The sequence below is a fragment of the Dermacentor silvarum genome, chromosome 6, assembly GCF_013339745.2.
Source record: "Dermacentor silvarum isolate Dsil-2018 chromosome 6, BIME_Dsil_1.4, whole genome shotgun sequence".
Taxonomy (NCBI): Eukaryota; Metazoa; Arthropoda; class Arachnida; order Ixodida; family Ixodidae; genus Dermacentor; species Dermacentor silvarum.
In genome coordinates, this window is record NC_051159.1 from 162,329,520 (window position 1) to 162,350,272 (window position 20,753).

The window sequence follows — 20,753 nt, forward strand, 5'->3', positions numbered from 1 at the left end:
TCGATGACCGGCTGTAATAGAATCACATTGACACCGTTATTAAAAAAAACCTCAATAATGGCACAGTGATGTCAATTATAAGTGTAACAATAAGTTGTTACCGTTGTGCCCCAGCATTTAGCGTCTGAAGGTAAGCGTTATGCTGGACAAAACTAAGAGTGAATACATCCATGTTGCTTACCGAGATTGCTGCTACTTTCATGCGCATGACGACAGACCACTTTCGGCTTATTGTCGTGTGGGCCTCGATGGCAGCGCGTTAAATAGCAGTGGTCAGCGTGCGACTTCCCAGCGCGATCACATGCTGCAAACGATCGATCCCATGAATCTCCTTGAATCAGTATTTATTAGCTTCAGCGTACGGTGGACAAGTTGTCCGTGGTAAGAAACTTCGAGTTGGAAGAAACTTTAAAGGACCGTTTATCACTACCAACAGGGTACAAGCCTCCCGTACATTTTAAATTTTTTTTTTTTTGCAACGTACGTGCAGTGTGGAGAATATCTTTCGCAGAGAGAGAGTCCTCCATAGCGCTATCGATGCCTGAATCGACTCACGAAACGGGAACGTACTTCTGAGAACATCGTTTTCAGGCAAAAGAATATCATGTTACAACACTCGGAATGGATGTCGAATATAAGACTTGCAATCGACAGCCGCTTATACAGTTCATTCTTCTGTGATCAATAATGTGACATGCTGTGCTTTTATAGTGAAATAACTATTGAACATTAGAGATGACTGCGCTCCACTGTTGGTCTGCCCATTCAACGTTCTTAGAAATAGCGGTCAGAAAACCATTAAGACATTCAGTGGTTCCGTAAATTAACATTTCAGATAGTTATACTTTCCAAACAGCGGAAAAAAAAAAGGAAAAAGAGGTCTTATCAGCTAGTCTTATTTTCGCCTCACTCTCCCATGGAAATTTTTAGCAACGTGCGGATTCCCAGCGACATCAGATCTCAACTGCACATCGCGCCCATTCCCCGCAATATGCATACCGCACACAACGTCGGCAGACGTCGGGCCAGGGTTGAGCTCTACTCGAACATGTCCGTACCAACCGCATTGAGGCAAGCTTCGTGGCTGCCGCGGCATATGTCCAACAAGAGGCATTCGCCGTCTCCATCGTCGCCTCTAATTCCAGGATCACTTGCTGCGCTACAGTACACACTTCGAAGCCCTTGGTAGCCGAACAGGTTACAATCGCGCTGGCTGTCCTTGATGGTCGCAGAGAGGCAATATCTAGCGATTCCAAGGCGGCCATTAAGGCCTACCAAACCGGGATGGTCTCCCCTCAGGCCCTTCGCATTCTCCAAAGCTTGAAAAGTATCTCTCCGCATTCTCTCATTTGGTTTCCCGCTCACTTAGGGTCGACTGAGGGCTCTCCCTCTAACCCTAACGATGGCGCGCACGAGGCCGCGCGAGGGCTCACTGACCGCGCCGCCTCCGCAGTCCCCCTACCCCGCGGGGAACCATTGCTTACATATAATGAGATCACCAAGCATTACTATCTGTCAAGACGGGTATTCCTCCTCCCGCACCCTGCCTTATGCAGGGCGCGGACGGTGACTTTTACAGTTCGACTTTTACAAGCTCGTGCGTATCCTAGCCTTGCGGTTCTTCACGCTATATACCCTGAAAGGTATCCCAGTGCGGACTGCCCTGCCTGTGGACTAACGGCAACATTGAACCATGTGTTGTGGGAGTGTGAAGCCATCGGCTCCGCCTTCAGCGAGGATAGGTGGGCTGCGCTTTTGGGCAGCCCCGAACTCAACGACCAAACCCTGGCCGTCCAGAGTGCCCGCAATCGGGCCGTCAAGCTCGGCTTGGCGGTCCCTACGTGGGACTAGCCAGGCGGCGCAGGGTCTCCCCTGCGCCTTCTCTGGACCGAAATAAAGTTATTTCACTCACTCACGTTAGCGTTTCAATTGTCGGCGCCTGTTTACAATGGACGCCGGTGCAAACAGCCCCCATTTTAACGCGATAACATTAGGGGCCCCTTGTCGCAGAAAATCCGGCGTCATCGTTGGTGTCGGCTTCGGCGTCAGCATTAAGCATCGGCGTCTGGCGGAAATAATCATGCCGAACCACAGCATCCCGAACCACCCCGACCACACAGGCCGTCCACGTGGCGCAAGGCGTTAGTGAACAAAAATTGAATTTCTCAAAGTAACATCCGTCAGAAAACTGCCAGCCCTTCCACTGCGGTGGATATGGAAGACCAGCGAAGCTATACTATGGTGGGAATTATGTATTTCCGATTATGACTATTAAGATGTGATGGTGTAATTTGTTATTTGAACTATTAAATAATGAGAAATATATATGATCCAGTGGTTTTCATTTATTTAGTGACCACAGGGACCATGGCCTTATGGTCGCTACGGAGAGAGAGAAAACATTTATTTGGACCATCGAGGTCGTTGATCTTGAGGACGAGTGGGTGGTGTCCTCATTCCAGGACTCCACTGGTACACCGCCATAGGGTGTACGGCAGAGGTTGGCACGTTCTTCATAAACACGTAACCAGCGCCGTGCGCGTTCGGTGCGTACGCCGCCAAAACGCCGCCACCATCGACAACAGTTATGACCGCACACAACCGCTGTCAAAACGCTGGCGTGAGCAAGCGCGCCAGCAGCAGCGAGCGAAGGTTCATGTGGTCTATCGCTTCAACGGAAACTGAGCGGCGAAAGCACAGCGCATACAAAGGTATACGAGCCGTGTTGCAGATCGCTTTCAATATACGGTGCGCGCGACCGCACGTCGCCGCACAAAGTGCAAGTACGCAGTTAATTGCTCGCAGAGCAAAAGCGGCACTCCCTCCCTCCCGCACTGCCTTCCTGCTTTCCTCCTTTCGCGTGGGTGATTGAGTCGCCAGTTTCCTTTGCGCCCGGTCGCAAGATATGCATTTGGTGCCACAGCTAAAGGTCGCCTCCCCTCCCTCCCTATCGTCCCCCCACAGACTTTCGCGCGACGGAAGAAGTAGCGTTTGCTCTCCGCCGGGCGTTCGCTCCCCGTGAAAGCGCGCGTCCCTCGCGTGCTTTCACTCGCACATGCAGCAGACGGCCAATGAAAGTTTTTTTTTTCTACACGCGGACACGACCATCGGAGACTGAGCCCTTAACAGCTTCGCTGTAAAGAATCGTAAAGTACGACCTAAGCACAATCTACAAACGGGACAGCGTCGGATTGTAATTTGATTACACGAGAGAAAAGCCTGATAAGCAGCCACAGATCTTTGAATGCTATCGCGTTCTACTTTTAATTAAAGGCGAAGCTTAAGCGTCCTCCAATTCTGATGGTGTTTCGCTGTACTTTCGTTCTAGGCAACATTGAGGGGAATGTTGAAAACCGAGCCTTTCTAAATTTTTATCAGGCCCCGTGTCGCAGAAAATACGGTGTAGGTGTCCGCGTCAACGGCGTCCAATAAAACTATCGCGTAATAAAGCTCTTTAAGGCGAAGCTCAAGCGTACTCCACATTTTATTTTCTCGTTCGCAGCAATTTCACGATGTCCGAGATAGTGCACATTTTGAACAAACCAGAGTTCAGTCCATATGATGTGTGACAGGCGCATTTTATTGGTATTCATCATAAAGCATAATGCACTGCTTAGCAATCTTTTGTACTGTTATTATAGTTCAATAGTAACATGAACTGAATTATCTCTCTTTTTTTCGAAGAGAACATAACAATTATGGGGCATTTTAGAATTCAATAAACAAGGTGAACATGTTTGCTGAGGGCTCGCACGCGTTTATGGCTTTCTTTTTATTTAAGGCATCCCGCTCAAATCATGGCGGAAGCAAGGAGCTTTGTAGCCGCGTCTTCTCCGCATCACTTGTGGTGACGGGTCACGCTTGGGTCGCGCAGTAGGAGTGGCGAGTCGCTTATCATGCAGCACGTCAGCGACCTTTATGTACTGCCTCACATGAAGCCAACAGTCAAAAGGCAGAACATCCAAGCGTTGGCGATGTTCGACGCTCTCATCCCACGACAAGCAATTCTTCACGATGCCCGCAACTTTCATGAACGATTCCATATCCGTGAGCCATCGCGTAGCTTCCTGGATTGCATCCTTCGCTTGACGTTGACACGAAACTTCGGGCTGTTCTTGCAACCTTGCCAAGAGGGCCGGACTGTGGGCGACTCGCTCGAAAGCTTCCGCGTAGCACTTGTTCCTTGAACCCATCACAAAGAGCGCTCCGTAATCAAGGAGCGCCGCGTTCCGTCTTACAATGTTCATTGCCGAAGCCACTTCCTTCGGAGAATTGTAATTTTCGTCAATGTGCAAGTGCACCAAGGTAGTATTGTTTTTAAGCTGTTTGATCAGAAGGGCCATGAGGGGTACGTGCCCCAAATGCCAAGCTGATCTGAAATGGAAGTGGGTGATAAACTTGCTGTTCGCCACCAGACTTGCAAGTAAAGAGCCGCTTTCGTCGTTCAGCTGCCAATTTTTGATATTAATATCTGCTAGTGTGCCGTTGCGGAAGAGTGCCTTTATTATAAGCAACACCGCGTCTCCACTCGCGAAGAACATCATGCAGAGTCGTCGCAAAGACTGGCTGTGCTCTATGCACTGTGAGAGAAGACGGCATGCTTCGATGTTAAATGGCGTTTGCTGCAGGCAGACGTGCATCTCGACCAAACGGGTGCAGGAGGGCAGCACCTTAACACAATCTAGAATTGCTTTAGCATCATCGTAACCGGTAATCTCCAGACGAAGCTCATTGGCTTCCTTGCAGGACGTTTGTACACGGATCAGGTCTCCTACGCACGTGTCCACGACGCCCAAGTCCACTCTGTCTTTTGTGCCTGTAACTCGGAGGGCTTCGCACAAGGAGCTTAAGGTGTCGGAGGCTACTTCAAATTCGACCTTCTTGATAGCACTATTGGACGCGATCGCGCTTAGCACGGCGTGTTGCTCGGCAGCATTGAAAGCGCTCACATTTAGCCCAATTTCTTCAAGGCCGGAGTCAATTTCCAAGGCTACGGCGAGAGGAAGTACATTCCAGAGGGTTCGATCAGTGCGGGCCAACTCCCCAATCTTTGAACTCCGCGACAGCGGGTACAAATACTCGTCCGTCTGTAGGCTCCATTCGCAACACTTCAAACCAATTATTCTAAGAGCGCGATTCGCGTCCAACAAACGGGCAAATGACCACGCATCTGATGTCGTCAGGGTAAATCCGACAAGGTATAGTTTCGAGACGCTCTTGTTTTTCGACATGGCCTCGAACACTGACCCCAGGTAATAGCATTGCCTGAAGGAATGTTTGCTTAGGTTGAGGCGCGTGAGGATGGCAGTTTCCTTAAGGTAAGAGCAAAACGCGTCATCGCTGCCCGCCCCTAAAAACTCAATGTTGATCGAGAGTTCAGTTATGGAGCTGTTACAGACAAGTGCCTTCAGGAGAAGGGAAAGACAGCCGGGATACGCATCAACGTTAATCAACGTGAGCTGCTTCAGCGTTTCTGTGGTAGCGATGTACTCTCCGAAACTTGCGTCTTCTGAGAAGTCCACATCCGTGCAGTCCAGCATCTCTAGGTGTTTCATGTGGGCAACGGACGCGACGAGGTGTTTGGTTGCGTTCCGATTCGAGCGCCCCCCGCGCAGAGTGAGCTCGCGAAGGTTCGCGCTACGATGCAAGGCGTCGCAGTACAGCGCAGAGTACGGGCCGAATCTCTGCACCCCGGGCACGTCCAGTTCGACACGACGGACGCAGCGGTGCACTGTAAGGAGCCAGTGGAACAGGACTGCGCCGTTGCGCATGTGGGAGATCCAACCAGGGATCCAATCGCTGAGATCAGTGGGGGACGCTCCACGGATTCGCGTCAGTGAGAGCTCACCGGGAGGTGCTTCGCGTAGCTCCATGTTGATGAACACTAGCAATTCATTCCATGCTGAGAGACAGGCAAACACATGGCACAGCCGGCCCCCATTGGTGTCACCACCACCCAACCCGTGCGTGCATCCCACGCTGTGGTCCAGACGCCGGTCCGTGAAAGGCGTGAAGGACCACCGCAGGTCCGCGTGCACCTTGGCGAGCGGCAGCAGGTCGGGACAGAGCTGGTTCAGCTGGCCGCTGTAACTCCACAAGTTCGGCGCCTCCGAACCCATGCCGCTGCAAAGGGAGCAACGTGACAATGCAGATAAAAAAACAAAAAGCATAAAGAAAGTTGCCTCATTATATGGTCTAGTTAAAGCGGTTTCCTGTCCTTTACACAGCGGAAAGAGAAAGCCCTGCTGCGTCTGAAACCTCCTTGCGCATTCAATATTCGTGATGTTAAAGCATGTAATTAAAATTACTTTGTATAATTTAACGTCTGGAAACTAAAAAAAAAAAAAAATCTGAGGTTCTACGTGGGAGAACGACTATCTGATTGTGAGGCACGCCGTAGTTGGCGACTCCGCATTTATTTTTATTACCTGGAGTTCTCTAACATGCACCTAAACGTAAATACACAACATTTTCTGGGTTGTTCGCGGAAAGAAAACAAATTGTGATGACAGAAAATTTATTCAAGTACTTAAAGAGACATTAGAACTAAAGTATCGTACATTTTGTTGTCCGGAAGAGGATAATGTTTTTATGGTGGCCTTTCGCGCTCATGGCGCCAACTACGGAGTGGAGAAGACAGTTACTCAAGCATTGAAATGTAAAAAGCATGGCGTCGAAAACAGAAAGCTTCAGACTCAACTTAAACCTACTGTTTTTAACACTGTCACAGTAGCAAGACTTGTGCGCTATCTGGGCACCATTGCCACCGTCTCTAATCAAGTGATTCGGTCGTTCAAACACATGCTACGTCACGGGAACTACAGATGCCGATTTCCAACCATCACTGCTTGTGAGGGGAGACATTGCGTTATACATACTATCCAAAAAGCACACTCAGAGAACGATCAGCTTACTAAGTTAGCTTTATTACAACCTCAAAAGATTTACTATTGGGCACAAGACCTTAGTTTACTTATAGGGCCCCGAAACGACTCCGATGCGGTAGGCAAGTGAAAAGGTTTTGATCTCGCCTTCGCTAACCTCCAACAGGTGCGCTCTCTTCCCAGCCACGAACTTCTCTAGCAGACACGTTGACATTGCATCAGTACCAAAAGAAACCTTGCTCTTTTCTTGCTTGAAAACACCAGCAAACTCAGCATTCTATTCTTTCTTTATTATTATCAAGGGTGCTGTAGGGGCCCTCTAAAGATAAACAAGTCCAACGCAGGTGTTGGAATTAGTTTGAAGTAGTTTTTCGTGCGCGAACCCAGTTTCAGTTGCGGAGCCAAGCCCAGATGAGCCGAAGTTTCATTAAACCATCTCCGGTAACAGCTCACCTTACTATCGCACTGTCGCCAGGATCGGACTACTTTACTAGGTGAAAGACCGAACCACCATACGTGCCAAGCCATGGGAAAGAATGTATAGTAAGCTTTGATTTATTAAACACGTCACACGCTTCAAGGTATATATTTGTCGTCAGAATACTAGAGTACCGTTTGTTGCGCATTTCCGTAATGAACATAGCTGTTCACTAGTACATCTGTAGGAGTAACACAGAAGGCTATGTATAAGCGGATTCGTTATATGATTGTTGTCTTGCGTGTGAGCTACTCGGCAGCGCAATGCAGAGCATGCTCCGTTGCGCGAACCGACTGAGCGGAGCATTACGGTCAGTCCACTCACCATCCGTGTCGTTTTCCAGCGAAGATGACTGGGAGTCGCTCACGCCTGGTGTGTGCCGCCCGAAAGAACCTTCCGAAAGAACATAATTTTTTACGATGAATTTTCACGTTAACGCAATAATTATTAAAGCAACGTAACGACACAACGTATTGCTGAATATACCTTGATTGGCAATCTGTGGTGGACGAAGCAGGTCAGACCCACACACCACAGCGTCTACACCTCTGTACGTCACACAGAAAGCTTCATTAAGCGCAGCCTTTTAACCACGTCAACTTAAGCCACACTGGCCCTAGGCCAGAGCATATGCCTCTTTCGGATGCCACGGAGAGTCCTTCACTAAACACGGCCTCCCAACCGCCGCCACTCCCGTGCCGCTGGCCCGGTATATTTGGGGATCCGTATCTCAGACTTAGATGTAACTTCGGCGCGATTAACTAACACTAAACCATTGAACTTCATTAGCTGACACTTGCAATAGAAGACGAAATGTTAACAGTTGATCATGACAGTCAACTACAGTGCCGCAAACACATCCACGAAACTAGAATGATGGTTAGTGAAAGAATTTCAATATTTTATAAATTTTGTCTCGTCTTCCCACAACATGCACGTGGGACACTCTGTATTAACTCGCACATTACGTACGCAATCACCATTTACTAATTCATACACCCCAACACCTTGTTGCACCCTACTGTTGCACAATGTACTATATGCTTCGAGCTATGCTGTACTTCGAAAGTATTGACTCGGATAGATTCGCTTACCCCATGCTTAACATACTGACCCTAAAAGATTACATTCAGTATCATGTTCTCGTCTTGCTTTACAAATCATGCACAAAATTGTTTTACGCCCTTCGGTAAAATTTACTTATCCGAATATTGCATACCCACTACGATGAACAACACCGAACACGCTAGTCGTGCCAGACTCCCGTACTAATTATAGACCTATTTCGGTATACTGCAGCACAATTGTGGAATAAATTACCGACAGATGTAACATCACAACGTTATTCTGGAGTCCTCCACTATATACGGCGTGCCTCATAATCGGATAGTGGTTTTGGCACGTAAAACGCCAGAATTAAATTTTAATTTAATTAACATCACCACTGTCAGTTATCTGCTGCAAAACTAACCGTCACTCTCTCGTGCATGCATCACTAAATAAGGACGCCATGCAATTGTAATGCCGCAAACGCTTTTTTTTGTTCACATGTTTATGCAAAATCATATATTTATGGGACACCTTTTACAACTCGTGCGGGGGTTATGGGATCCCACCTTTATGCAATACCCAATGTATAATCATTCGTGCAATAAAGTATTACATAGGCGTCTATTTCAAGCGTGAAACTATTTTTATTTTGTGAGCTCGAAAAACTCGTTTTCCCACTTTTATCAGTTGGTATAAGTCAAATCGCAGGTGTTGTGCTCCCCCGAATGATTTGAAACATGTGACAGAAACCTGCCTTATACAGCGAAGTGGCTGACATTCCCCAATAATGCTAATCGCACTAAAAAAAATCACAGGACACCAAAGCCCTTCTTATGAGTTGTGAATGAGAAAGCATTAATGTCCAATGGAACGCCGCTGAGTGGTCCTACGAGTTAAAAGAACTCCTCCCGGGTAAGCGAGCGCTTGGAGACGCTTGGCGCGTTTTGATCTGGCCTTACGAAGGCGCAGTTAGAACGCCGGCGAGATAGGGAGCCTACATTCAAGCGCTGGCGTTGCATGTAGGCTCCCTAAGGCGAGAGCTTGCGCAGCGCCTCCTCTATTTTATTGCGATAGCAATTATATGGACACTCCAAAGCGGATTTCTGCCGTCGGCGTCGTCGTCGCCGTCGCCGTGAGGTTCCGTATAACGTCAACGGCGATGAAATCGTCGCCGCGCTCCGGACACTGTATGTGCAAGTGAAAGGGCGCGAGGGACGGGCGCTTTCACGGGGAGCGAACGCACGTCGGAGAGCAAACGCGCGTTCTGCGCCATGCTCCCTGAAGGCTGCAGAATTGAGCGTCTCTTTCCTCCTTTACAATCACCATATATAGAGAGCAAATGCGACTTTTTCGCTCATGCGAAAGGCCGTAAGGGGACGGGAGGGAGGGAGGGGAGGCGACGCTTAGCTGCAACACCAAATGCGTATTTATACAAAAAAGTTGTCGCAGTTTCACCCGAAAGGCGAAGCATCAATAGCGATAGCAAATTTGTAGAGAGCTACACGGAGTAAGGATCGTAGTTTTATCAGCTGTATAAACTTGGACATGCAGCAGCACCGGCAACACGCAGAACTGTTGTCGACGCCGTCGGCGTTTTGCCTGCGTTCGCACAAAACGCGCGCGGCGTTGGTGACTGTTGCCGGAGCCTCTGGGGGCGGCTCGGAGGTTTTCGACGAGATCAGAATGGGACACTCGTCGAGCAGCGTCGGAAGTCTTTACCACCTTCTCGCCTCACAACGTTTTTATATAAATAGACATTTGGTGCCGCAGCTAAACGTCGCATCCCTTCCCTACCCCCCCCCCCCCCCCCACACACACCCTTTCACGCGCCGGAAGAAGTCGCGTTTGCTCTACATATATGGTGATTGTAAAGGAGGAAAGAGACGCTTAATTCTGCAGTCCTTAAGGGAGCATGGCGCAGAACGCGCGTTTGTTCTCTGCCGTGCGTTCACTCCCCGTGAAAGCGCGCGTACCTCGCTCCCTTTCACTCGCACATACGGCGTTCGGCGCGCGGCGACGATTTCATCGCCATTGACGTCATACGGAACCTCACGGCGACGGCGACTCTGACGGCAGAAATCTGCTTTGCTATTATTGCTATCGCAATAAAACGTTGCGAGGCGAGAAGGTGGGTAAGATTTCCGACGCAGGTCGACGAGTGTCCCATTCTGATCTCGTCCAAAACCTCCGAGCCGCCCCCAGAGGCACCGGCAACAGTCACCAACGCCGCGCGCGTTCGGTGCGAACGCGGGCGAAACGCCGACGGCGTCGACAACAGTTCTGCGTGTTGTTGGAGCTGCTGCATGTCCAGGTTTATACAGCTGATAAAACTACTATCCTTACTCCGTATAGCTCTCTTCTAGTTTGCTATCGCAATTGATGCTTCGCCTTTCGGTTGAAACTGCGACAATTTTTTTTTCAATGCCAGCCAGATCAACACGCCAGATGCGGCCGATCCAACGCTTCGCCACCCTCTGCGATCGCCCTTTCCTACTCTACTCCGTTGGCTAGCGTTCGCGCCTGCTTTACGGTCGTGGGGGAGCTTGCGTGCTTGTCCTCTATCGTCCTCCGAGTTCGAGGAAAGCCGGATCTGCCAGACTCTGGTTCGTAGGATGTAGGCAGCCATACTAACATACCATGAGAGGCGCTTATCAGAAATGTGGAATCAACACGCTAACAGCGTTGCATGTAGGCTACCTACAACGCGGTTCTCGGCAGCGCCCGAGCGCTTGAAACGTGACACGAGTGGGTCCTAGGGGACGCTCAGCTACAACTGCGTTTCCGCCTGAACACTGCGTTCTGCATGTCACTTTGCAAGTTGTAAAAGTCTACAAGCGCGTAGAAAAAAGGCCTGTCACTCACCACTTGGCACTGGAAGACGCTGTTAGTCGCCGTACGATGTAGAAATTGCAGAACGCCTTTGCGAGTGCGCGACCACCTCGCTGCGCTCACCGCAAATAAAGACGGTTCTGCGCCCTGATAGGGTTGCCTGACAGTGTAGACAATACACCGCCAATCGGCCTTCAATTGGGGCACAAAAGTAGCCAAGTATTAAAAAAAGTGTAGTGAGGTAAATGTTGTCCGAGAATAACCATAAGGTGTCAATTTCTAGAGGCGTCTGTTTTACCAAGCTCTTTATTTAGGCAAGAACATTAAAGGACTTTCGTTGTCGTTACACATTGCTATCCAGGGGTTTTTCGAGGCGTGACGTAGGCGCGACGCGTTTGAAATGGCGCTGATGGCCCCGATTTGCTTTCGTAACGCGACAGCATATTGACGTTTAGGCCTAAGAAATTGTAATGGAGCACCGAACCTAACATTCTTGATAAAGCAAACCAGTTTTCCTTTTCAGTAAAAATAAAGCAACTAGCACAAGGAGTACGATTATTCCGTCGAAAACGCTTCTCGCTTCCGTCCCCTGCTGCGTAAAAGCAATCGTCTGCTTCGTTAGCGAGGGTGCGGGGGCCCCCCGAAAAACGGAATGAGTCATCGTATATCAGCACCAACGAGCTTGTTTTCCACCTTGAGACAGCATACACGACCAACCTAGGGGTGATGAGCGCACGTTCTAGGCCGCGCTATGATCACTGTCTCGTGAAACGCAAGTGACTCTGCCCGACTCGGCTAGCTGAGAAGCGACCGTATACCACCGATAGCGTTGCGCTCGTCGCAGGTAGACACTTGCACAACGCAAGCGCCGGCGCTGCCGTAGCTCGTTCACTTCGCTGGTTACTCGCATTACATGAGGAAACTTCAAGGTGCCGCCTTGCGTGCACTTATTTTATAAAGTAGAAAGCCGCTGTTGTCACAACCTCTGATAATGTGAAAAGTCATTATTCTTCATTACAAAACAGAAGTGAAAAGTGCAAAAAGTCGCAGAAGGTTTGTAATGCTCAACCAATATTGTTTCAAATAAACGTGTTTAAAAAAAAAATGTCACAGTTTCGCCCTAAGGGCGAAGCAATGAATGCGATAGCAACACAGCAATGTCATACGAAGTAAGGTGAGCGGCTTTGTTAGAAATATGAATTGTAGTGAACGTGACCTTAGTAAGTAAGCAGGTGTGCTGCGGCATCGGTAGAGCGACATGAAGAGAGACTCGATGACCACGACAAGGCGCGTGTAGCACGAAGTATAGTCTTACGAGATAAACACACATGAAATATCAGTTTGCACACAGTTCACTCGACGACCACGAGAACCGGCTTGTGATCGCTAAAGTAGGTCGGAAATGTCACGCAGTGCACTCGGGATGGGATGCCCTTTCCGAACACAAGATCTAAACAGGTGTTGTTGCGCGTAGTAGGCTGTGTGACGTCCGACAAGAGGCGAAGTCCAAGTTCGGCATCAAGGAACGCGAGAAGCCACTCATTTTCACGGCGAAGCACATTGACGTTGAAGTCTCCAGTGATGATGACCGGTGCATTCTCAAGGCACACCGCACGGAAGTTACGGAGAAAGAAGTCGGTGACGTCGGACCGCGAGGTTCCTGGTGATAGGTAGCAAGCTGCGACGATGAAGCCCTGTGATGTTTGAATGGCACACGCATCGCCACAACTCATCTGGGGCAGCGTGTTGAGTTGGTAGGGAACGTTTCGCGGTGAAAGCGTGGTTCCTCCGAAGTGCTCGTACACGGCAACTCCAGCAGCTCGGCGCTCGTGTCGCTTTGCGAGGGTAACGCACTTGTAACCGGGCAATTCGACGGCACTGTCCGTCCACGTTTCCGACAAGCACAGTACTGGTACCTCGCGAACGACATGGTCGTGCGACACATCGAAGGCGTGTGCAGGCAAGGAGCGCACGTTGATGTTGCATATCGCTAATCTATGCGGTGAGTGGAGGACGGCAAAGCACTCGGCGGCGATCGTGTTGAGCTTATGGTTTTGTAAGCGACGAAATTCGTCCGACAAGGCCCGATCCGGGTTTTCTCTGCAGTGATAGAAGGTGAAGTCATCCTCTGCGTTGGTCAAGTAGAGTCCGTGCAGAGTGGTGGCTCGACTCAACGCAACGTAAACTAGTTTCTGGGGATGGCGCTTGTGGTAATCGTACACCACCTCGCTGTACGTTCCGCCCTGCGACTTATGTATCGTGACAGCGCTCGCTTGCATCACGGGGAACTGCTTGCGACGACAGGACACACCCGTTCTTCTGTCCAAAGTCACAGTGGCGGTGCGCAGCTCTATCGGGACGGAATCGACAGGTACGACAGAACCAGCAACTTGACGAATCGGGTTGGCCTTCAGGCGAGCAATGTTGCCAGTTGCTCGGCAGTGAAAGTGGAGCCAAACACGTTTTGCGTGGCCCATTTCGTCGAACTGCACGTGGTTGAGGTGACCCACCGCCCCATTAACCAAGCCGTCGGACACGTCAATGTTTAGGGTAAGCATGTAGGGCTTTCCTAAGCATAGCACGAGTTTTCGAGGGAGGTTACCAACCTCAGCTGTGGTAAGTGAGTGTAGCCGACGCTTTGCGCTCTCACACTCAGCATCGGTGCGGTAGCCGATGATGGAGTCGTCGGCATTAGCCTCGTGAATATCGTGAACGTCTTGGACGGCGTCGTGCGTGTTGTACGCCTCGGCATCCTTGTTGGAGTAGAATAGCCGGACGGCGTGAGGACAGCGGGAGTTTGCGTCCTGTTTGGAAACGAAGCGGGCCTGAAACATGTCGATTTCTTCCTTCTCGAGTGCATGACCATCACCGATCTTTGAGAGTGCGGCGGAGAATATGGCGTCGCTCTGCCGGACGACTTGCACAAGCGGGAAGTAGGAGAGGTGATGCCAAGTGACGTGGGTGTTGAAGATGTTGTTGCGTGTTTTGCTGCGTTTGTACACCTCGCTGGAGCGTACAGGGGGCAGCTGGCGCAAGTCACCGCACATTATGAAGTCCAAACCGCCGAAAGGGTCGTTGTAGTTGCCAGTGATCTGTCGCAGGCGGTCGTCGACACGTGCGAGAGTGTCGCTGCTCATCATGCTGCATTCGTCCACAATGACGCACTTGACGTTTGTGAACGCTGTACGGAAGGAGTTGAGGTCTCCGTCGCGCAAGCCCCCGTCGGCACGCATACTGAGCTTGAAGGCGGCGTGTACAGTGAGCCCACCGATGGCGACCGCTGCCTTGCCTGTTGTGGCGCACGCGACGTACGCGTTGTGCGTGCAAGTGGAGGCGGTGTTAGTGTAGCGGTTGTAGGCATCCATAATTAGGCGTAGAACGAAGGTCTTGCCGCAACCGGCAACACCAGTCAAGAAGATTCTTAGTGGGTCAGAAGTCGGTGTGGTTAGGCGGTGGATCACCTCGCGAACAACTTCTAACTGTTCCTTGTTGGCGAGACGCATCATTTCCCTGTAGGCGTCCCCGGTCATGACATCCTGACGCGTGCAGACGGCGGCGCAACGACCTTTTGGCGCTACGGAGTTAGCATCAGGTGGTCCGAGCAAATCTTCGTCGTCGTTTTGGTCGACCAAAGGAACGTGGTGTGGGTCAGTGGCAGTGTGTAGTTCGCTACTACGGGCGTCGTCGGTGCACATTTGGAGGCATATGTGGCGCAGCTGGTGAATGTCGAACTTACTGTCGTACTCAGATCTTTTGAGCAGCAAGGCGTCCATGTTCTCAGCGTACATGTGCTCAAAAGCATTGCCATCCAAAATGTCTACTTCCCGGCGGAAAGGAAGGAACAGTGTGACTGCTTCCCGCATGTAGTTGAGTGATTCGTCGATGGAGTAGCAGCGGTAACGAATGACGGCTGGGTCGCGGCGCTTTTGGTAGGTGTGCAAGTTGTAATGCGCCACAAAGTCTGCCAAGCACACGTCTTGCAAAATGTCTGGGCGGTCTTCATATCTGCGCAACACCCCAAATTTCCATACATCCGTTGACGCGGCGTCGAGACCGGCTGCTTCCATCTGCGCGCGCGTTTTGCGAACGCGCGTGCGCTCTTCCGGTAGGCATGTGGCAATGTAGGTGATTCGTCTACTGGACTCGGACATCTCCTGTCGGAGGAGTGTCCACGCAGCTTCCTGAGCACTCATCTCAACAGCCTTGAGCATCTTAACGCCGAGTAACCGAAGAGCCTGGCCATAAGGAATGTTTGGAGTGTCTGCCAAAATGTCCGACACGGCTTTGTGCAGGTTTGAAACCCCGCGATTGGACTTATTTACGTATTCCACTACATAAGCAGCACACGAGTAGGCGTCAAGGATGATCTGAAGGTCCATGTTTGAGTCGAGCATGGAGGCGACCCACGGATTGAATACGTTGATCCACTTTTGCTGCACTGTTCGCTGTATAAACAAGGTCGGGCGCGTCACGCCAGCGCGGAGCACGGAGACGTATTCTTCCTCGGTAGTGACTGCATGGTGCTCGAGGAATTGGCCGATGCTGTCGTAGTGCGTGCTTTCAAGAGCGGCGTGCATCTGCAAGAAGCGTTCCTTGAGTGCGACGCGCCGCGTGGCTTCGGCATCGTCTTGTGTGGGCGGATAGGGAAGTAGCACCATGGTGTTGTCAGTGGGCCAGAAAGGAGCGCCAAAACGGCAACGAGAGTTTCCGCGCTTGTAGCAGGTGTGTGTGTGTTGGTGCACTTGAGTGCGCAGGCGTGGCAACACAGAGGTATCGAGGGACACGAGGTGCGTTGCGAGGCGGATCGTTTCTGGCATGTCGGAGGAGACGGTTTCGCACGGTGCGTTGTCCAACCAAAGTAAGATGTGAGCGTGCTGTGAGCATGTGAGCAACCTCGGTGCTGGAATTCAATGCGCTTGAAGTAGTCCACGACGCGGTAAGGTTTGAAAGGCGAGTGAGTGCGGCTACACAGGACATTTAGAATGACGCTCACGAGCTTGTTAAAGTAAATGGCGCACACCACGGGGTCACTGTTGACGAGCTGAGCACGGTATATGGATGTCATTTCCGACACGTGCACTTCTAAGGTGGGATCTTGCTGGCGCAACCGCTCAAGCAGAGCGAGTAATCGAGGCCAATGCATCTCTGAGGCTGACAGGGTGAGGAACGCAGTCGGCTTGCCAAGCTGGCGTATCATAGCGAAGACATCTTTCTTTCGCTGCTGCCAGTAGTGGACCGTGTTGGGAACGCCCTTCATAAAGGCCATGTCTTGGTCAATGGTATCCTGTATGAAGTGTTCGTCTTCAAGCATTTGGCGTGTAATTTTGTCGGTGTCGTCGTTGACGCGAAATGTGACGGCCAGGCCGCGACTGACTCTAAATCGGAGCACTTTCATTGCCATGAACAGGATGTGGTGAGGCGAAACACCGCGACGGTCTTTGCGACGTATCTCACTGGTGGCATATGTAAAGGGCGTGGGATGAGCTTCTGCCTTTACGCGCCGGGGCTCCCCAAGGTATATCTGAGGGAAGGACAACTCTTCTGCTCTTTCATCGTACAGTATGCTCAGTGGTTGTCTGTGTTCACCAGGAGCTATGGCCAGGTAGCGCTCTTCGTCCCACACCACGGACTGTTCGAATGCGTTAAGCGCCACGCATGCATCCACTGGATTGTGCACGTCGGGACACTGGGGTATAGTTTCGACGGAATCTTCGAGCAGTTGAAATGCGTCGTCGTCGGGAAGAGCGTCTAAAGAGGAGGCGTCAAGAGTAATAGCAAAGTACCTGTACAACGTACTCCGACACAAGACGTCAAGCCAAGGTTTCAAGTGAGATTTTTTCACCACGCCAGAGAGGTATGATGTCTTGTTGAGAATCCTGCGTTTAATGTGGACATTGATGGCATGGTCTTCGTGAATGTTTCGCGGCAACGATTTAACCATGGTGTCCACTTCAACAGGTACGTTAACGACGGGCCCCACAATGCCATACTGTCCTCCGCCGTTCATGAGGCGACGAATTTGCATGAATGGTAGACGGGGTGCAATCAAACGCTCACTCACCAAGTTCAGTGGAGGTAGCCCAGCGGGAATGACCGGGTAAACGTAACCGTTACTTCGAGAGAGGGCCGGTATGGTACTCCTTTGCAGTGCGCCGCGGCATGTTGAGCACAACACAAAGGAATGCACGTCTTCGTCTGGAAACTCGGCTGCGAGCAGGGGCACGTGATGAACTCGGACAGGCGAGAGGTCAGCTTTAAACCAAAGCCGATCGCAAACATCACACGCATATCCGAATGGATTATTGAAGAACTGTCTTTCGAAATGCGCGGTAGCCGCCGCCAAATGTGTCTGTGGGCAGGAGGTGGTCACTTGTGGCAAGCGACGCTGTCGCCTAGTGTCGGCTTCGTGTTCTCTCACCGCTGCATCGTCACGGCGGGCACGATGCGAGGCCGCTTCCTGCTGCCGTACTGCAGGGTCTTGCCGGCGTTGTCGGTTCGAGTCGGCTTCGTGTTCCCGCACTGCGGCATCCTCACGGCGGGCACGATGCGCGTCCGCTTCGTGTTCCAGAACTGCAGGGTCTTGTCGGCGTTGCCGCCTCGCGTCGGCTTCACGTTCCCGCACTGCGACATCCTCACGGCGGGCACGATGCGCATCCGCTTCGTGTTCCAGAACTGCAGGGTCTTGTCGGTATTGCCGCCTCGCGTCGGCCTCACGTTCCCTCACTGCGGCATCCTCACGGCGGGCACGATGCGCGTCCGCTTCGTGTTCCAGAACTGCAGGGTCTTGTCGGCGTTGCCGCTTCGCGTCGGCTTCACGTTCCCGCACTGCGACATCCTCACGGCGGGCACGATGCGCATCCGCTTCGTGTTCCAGAACTGCAGGGTCTTGTCGGCGTTGCCGTCTCGCGTCGGCCTCACGTTCCCTCACTGCGGCATCCTCACGGCGGGCTCGATGCGCATCCGCTTCGTGTTCCAGAACTGCAGGGTCTTGTCGGCGTTGCCGCCTCGCGTCGGCCTCACGTTCCCTCACTGCGGCATCCTCACGGCGGGCACGATGCGCGTCCGCTTCGTGTTCCAGAACTGCAGGGTCTTGTCGGCGTTGCCGCCTCGCGTCGGCCTCACGTTCCCTCACTGCGGCATCCTCACGGCGGGCACGATGCGCATCCGCTTCGTGTTCCAGAACTGCAGGGTCTTGTCGGCGTTGCCGCCTCGCGTCGGCCTCACGTTCCCGCACTGCGGCATCCTCACGGCGAGCACGATGCGCATCCGCTTCGTGTTCCAGAACTGCTCGGTCTTGTCGGCGTTGCCGCCTCGCGTCGGCTTCACGTTCCCGCACTGCGGCATCCTCACGGCGGGCACGATGCGCGTCCGCTTCGTGCTCCCGAACTGCATGGTCCTGCCGACGTTGTCGCCTCGCCTCGGCCTCATGTTCCCGCAGGGTCGCGTCTTGGCGCCTCCGGCGCTGAGCTGCAGCGTGCGCCGCACGCGCAGCAGCACGTTGTTCCTGCGTCTGGGCACGTACGCGAGCCCGCCTTGCTTCAGCGCGAGAAGAGTTCCGTTGGAGCTGTTCGGCCGCTGTTCTGACGATACGCGGAGGCATGATAGTGCGAAGCAGCACGTGAAGGACGCGCTGCTACGCTGCAGAAACACCGGCCACCCGGCAGCTAGCGATGGGGCTAGTACGAGTGGAGAAACGCTGGCGCAGGCGGGCAGGGTCTGCATAGAGGACCTTCACTCCGCGCCGGTGACGAGCATGCGGTGGCGCTGCAACGAAATGCAGCAGCACCAGCAACGCACAGAACTGTTGTCGACGCCGTCGGCATTTTGCCCGCGTTCGCACTGAACGCGCGCGGCGTTTTTATTTTAATACGCATTTAGTGCGGCAGCTAAACGTCGCCTCCCCTCTCTCTCTCTCCCTCCCGTCCCCCCACAGCCTTTTGCACGACGGAAAAAGTCGCGTTTGCTCTCTATATATGGAAAGGAGGAAAGAGACGCTTAATTCTGCAGCCTTTCAGGGAGCACGGCGCAGAACGCACGTTTGCTCTTCGACGTGCGTTCGCTCCCTGTGAAATCGCGCGTCCCTCGCGCCCTTTCACGCGCATATACAGCGTCCGGAGCGCGGCGACGATTTCATCGTCGTTGACGTCATACGGAACCTCACGGCGACGGCGACGGCGACGGCGACGGCGACGGCGACGCCGACGGCAGAAATCTGCTTTGGAGTGTCCATATAATTGCTATCGCAATAAAAGAGACGCCTACTTCTGCAGCCCTTAAGCGAGCACGGCGCAGAACGCGCGTTTGTTCTCCGCCGTGCGTTCACTCCCCGTGAAAGACGCGCCCCTCGCGCCCTTTCACTCGCACATACAGCGTTCGGCGCGCGGCGACGATTTCATCTCCAAATGACGTCATACGGAACCTCACGGCGACGGCGACGGCGACGGCGACGCCGACGGCGACGACGACGCCGACGGCAGAAATCTGCTTTTGAGTGTCCATATAATTGCTATCGCAATAAAATAAAAGCGTAATGGCCCAAAAGTAATATGCGAACACCAGCCGAGAGAGATGCAATTGCTATGAGCACGCGCTATGAACAAAATATTTTCATGGCTCCAAACAAATGGGAAAATGCGGCGATGCGCATGGCTCTCGGCTGCCATTGGATATGGCCGCTCTTTAGCATAATTCGCAGTGCTCGTTGCACCACAGATTATGGAGGACAATCTCTGCAATAGCGGCCCAGCGCAACGTCACGCAACGTCAAATTGACATTTACGAAACAGCCCTTCCTGTGACGCTCCTCACGGGATATTCCGTGTGCGTGCGTTGCATGTGTGTGCGTGTGAGCATGTAAGTTATCTTTCTTAACTTTGATATATCATGTTGTGCTTACTGATTATATATATATATATATATATATATATATATATATATATCGTAACTGGATTTTTTAAGCGCCAAGCGTATTTAGAAAAATGAGAAGCACAACTTCGCGGACTTCTTAGGCTTATTAAAAAAATATTTATGGGGTTTTACATGCCCTAACTACGATCACGCTGTAGCACGCTGTAGTGGGGGACTCCGGAAATTTGGACCACCTGGGGTCATTTACCGTGCGCCTAAATTTAAGTACACGGGTGTTTTCGCATTTCACCCCCATCGAAATGCGGCCGCCGTGGCCGGGATTCAATCCCGCGACCTCGTGCTCAGCAGCCCAACACCATAGCCACTGAGCAACCACACCGGGTTCCTAGGTTTATTTACCCAACAGTTTTGGTCAGTCCACCCACTGAAACTGCTGGACAAATAAACCTAAGATAACCGCGAAGTTGTGCTTCTCAAATATATATATATGTTCCCTGAAATCTGCATTGCGATTGATAAATTACATTTATGTCATGGATTCCATCTATATCTTGAAAAGGTGTAGATGCATACCGATATATGTTTACATATTTTTGCTTTATATTTATTACTATGTAAGATATGCCATGTATGGTGTCCCTCCC

General features: G+C 51.7%; 2 protein-coding genes across 2 annotated transcripts; both read right to left on the reverse strand.

Moving 5' to 3' along the window:
• Window positions 1-3,548: 3,548 nt before the first annotated feature.
• Window positions 3,549-11,375, reverse strand: LOC119457002 (uncharacterized). The gene is made up of 3 exons (XM_037718823.2): window positions 11,275-11,375; window positions 7,687-7,755; window positions 3,549-6,123 (listed from the first exon to the last, which is right to left on the reverse strand). Exon 3 carries the CDS (start codon window positions 6,117-6,119, stop codon window positions 3,777-3,779), a length of 2,343 nt encoding a protein of 780 aa, XP_037574751.1. The 5' UTR covers window positions 6,120-6,123; window positions 7,687-7,755; window positions 11,275-11,375; the 3' UTR covers window positions 3,549-3,776.
• Window positions 11,376-12,593: 1,218 nt separating this feature from the next.
• Window positions 12,594-17,769, reverse strand: LOC119457003 (uncharacterized). Its single transcript, XM_037718824.1, has 3 exons — window positions 17,660-17,769; window positions 16,235-17,024; window positions 12,594-16,115 (listed from the first exon to the last, which is right to left on the reverse strand). Exons 1-3 carry the CDS (start codon window positions 17,767-17,769, stop codon window positions 12,594-12,596), a joined length of 4,422 nt encoding a protein of 1,473 aa, XP_037574752.1.
• Between the last annotated feature and the right edge of the window lie 2,984 nt (window positions 17,770-20,753).

Bases quoted from the DNA above. Each gene is read 5' to 3' on its own strand.
- LOC119457002 (XM_037718823.2), bottom strand. From the start codon at position 6,119: ATGGGTTCGGAGGCGCCGAACTTGTGGAGTTACAGCGGCCAGCTGAAC.
- LOC119457003 (XM_037718824.1), bottom strand. From the start codon at position 17,769: ATGCCGCAGTGCGGGAACACGAAGCCGACTCGAACCGACAACGCCGGC. The intron at 17,025-17,659 runs GTGAGAGAACAC...TACGTTGTACAG, and splicing joins CCCGCCGTGACGATGCAGCG to GTACTTTGCTATTACTCTTG. The intron at 16,116-16,234 runs GTGAGCGTCATT...ACATGCTCACAG, and splicing joins CCATTTACTTTAACAAGCTC to CACGCTCACATCTTACTTTG.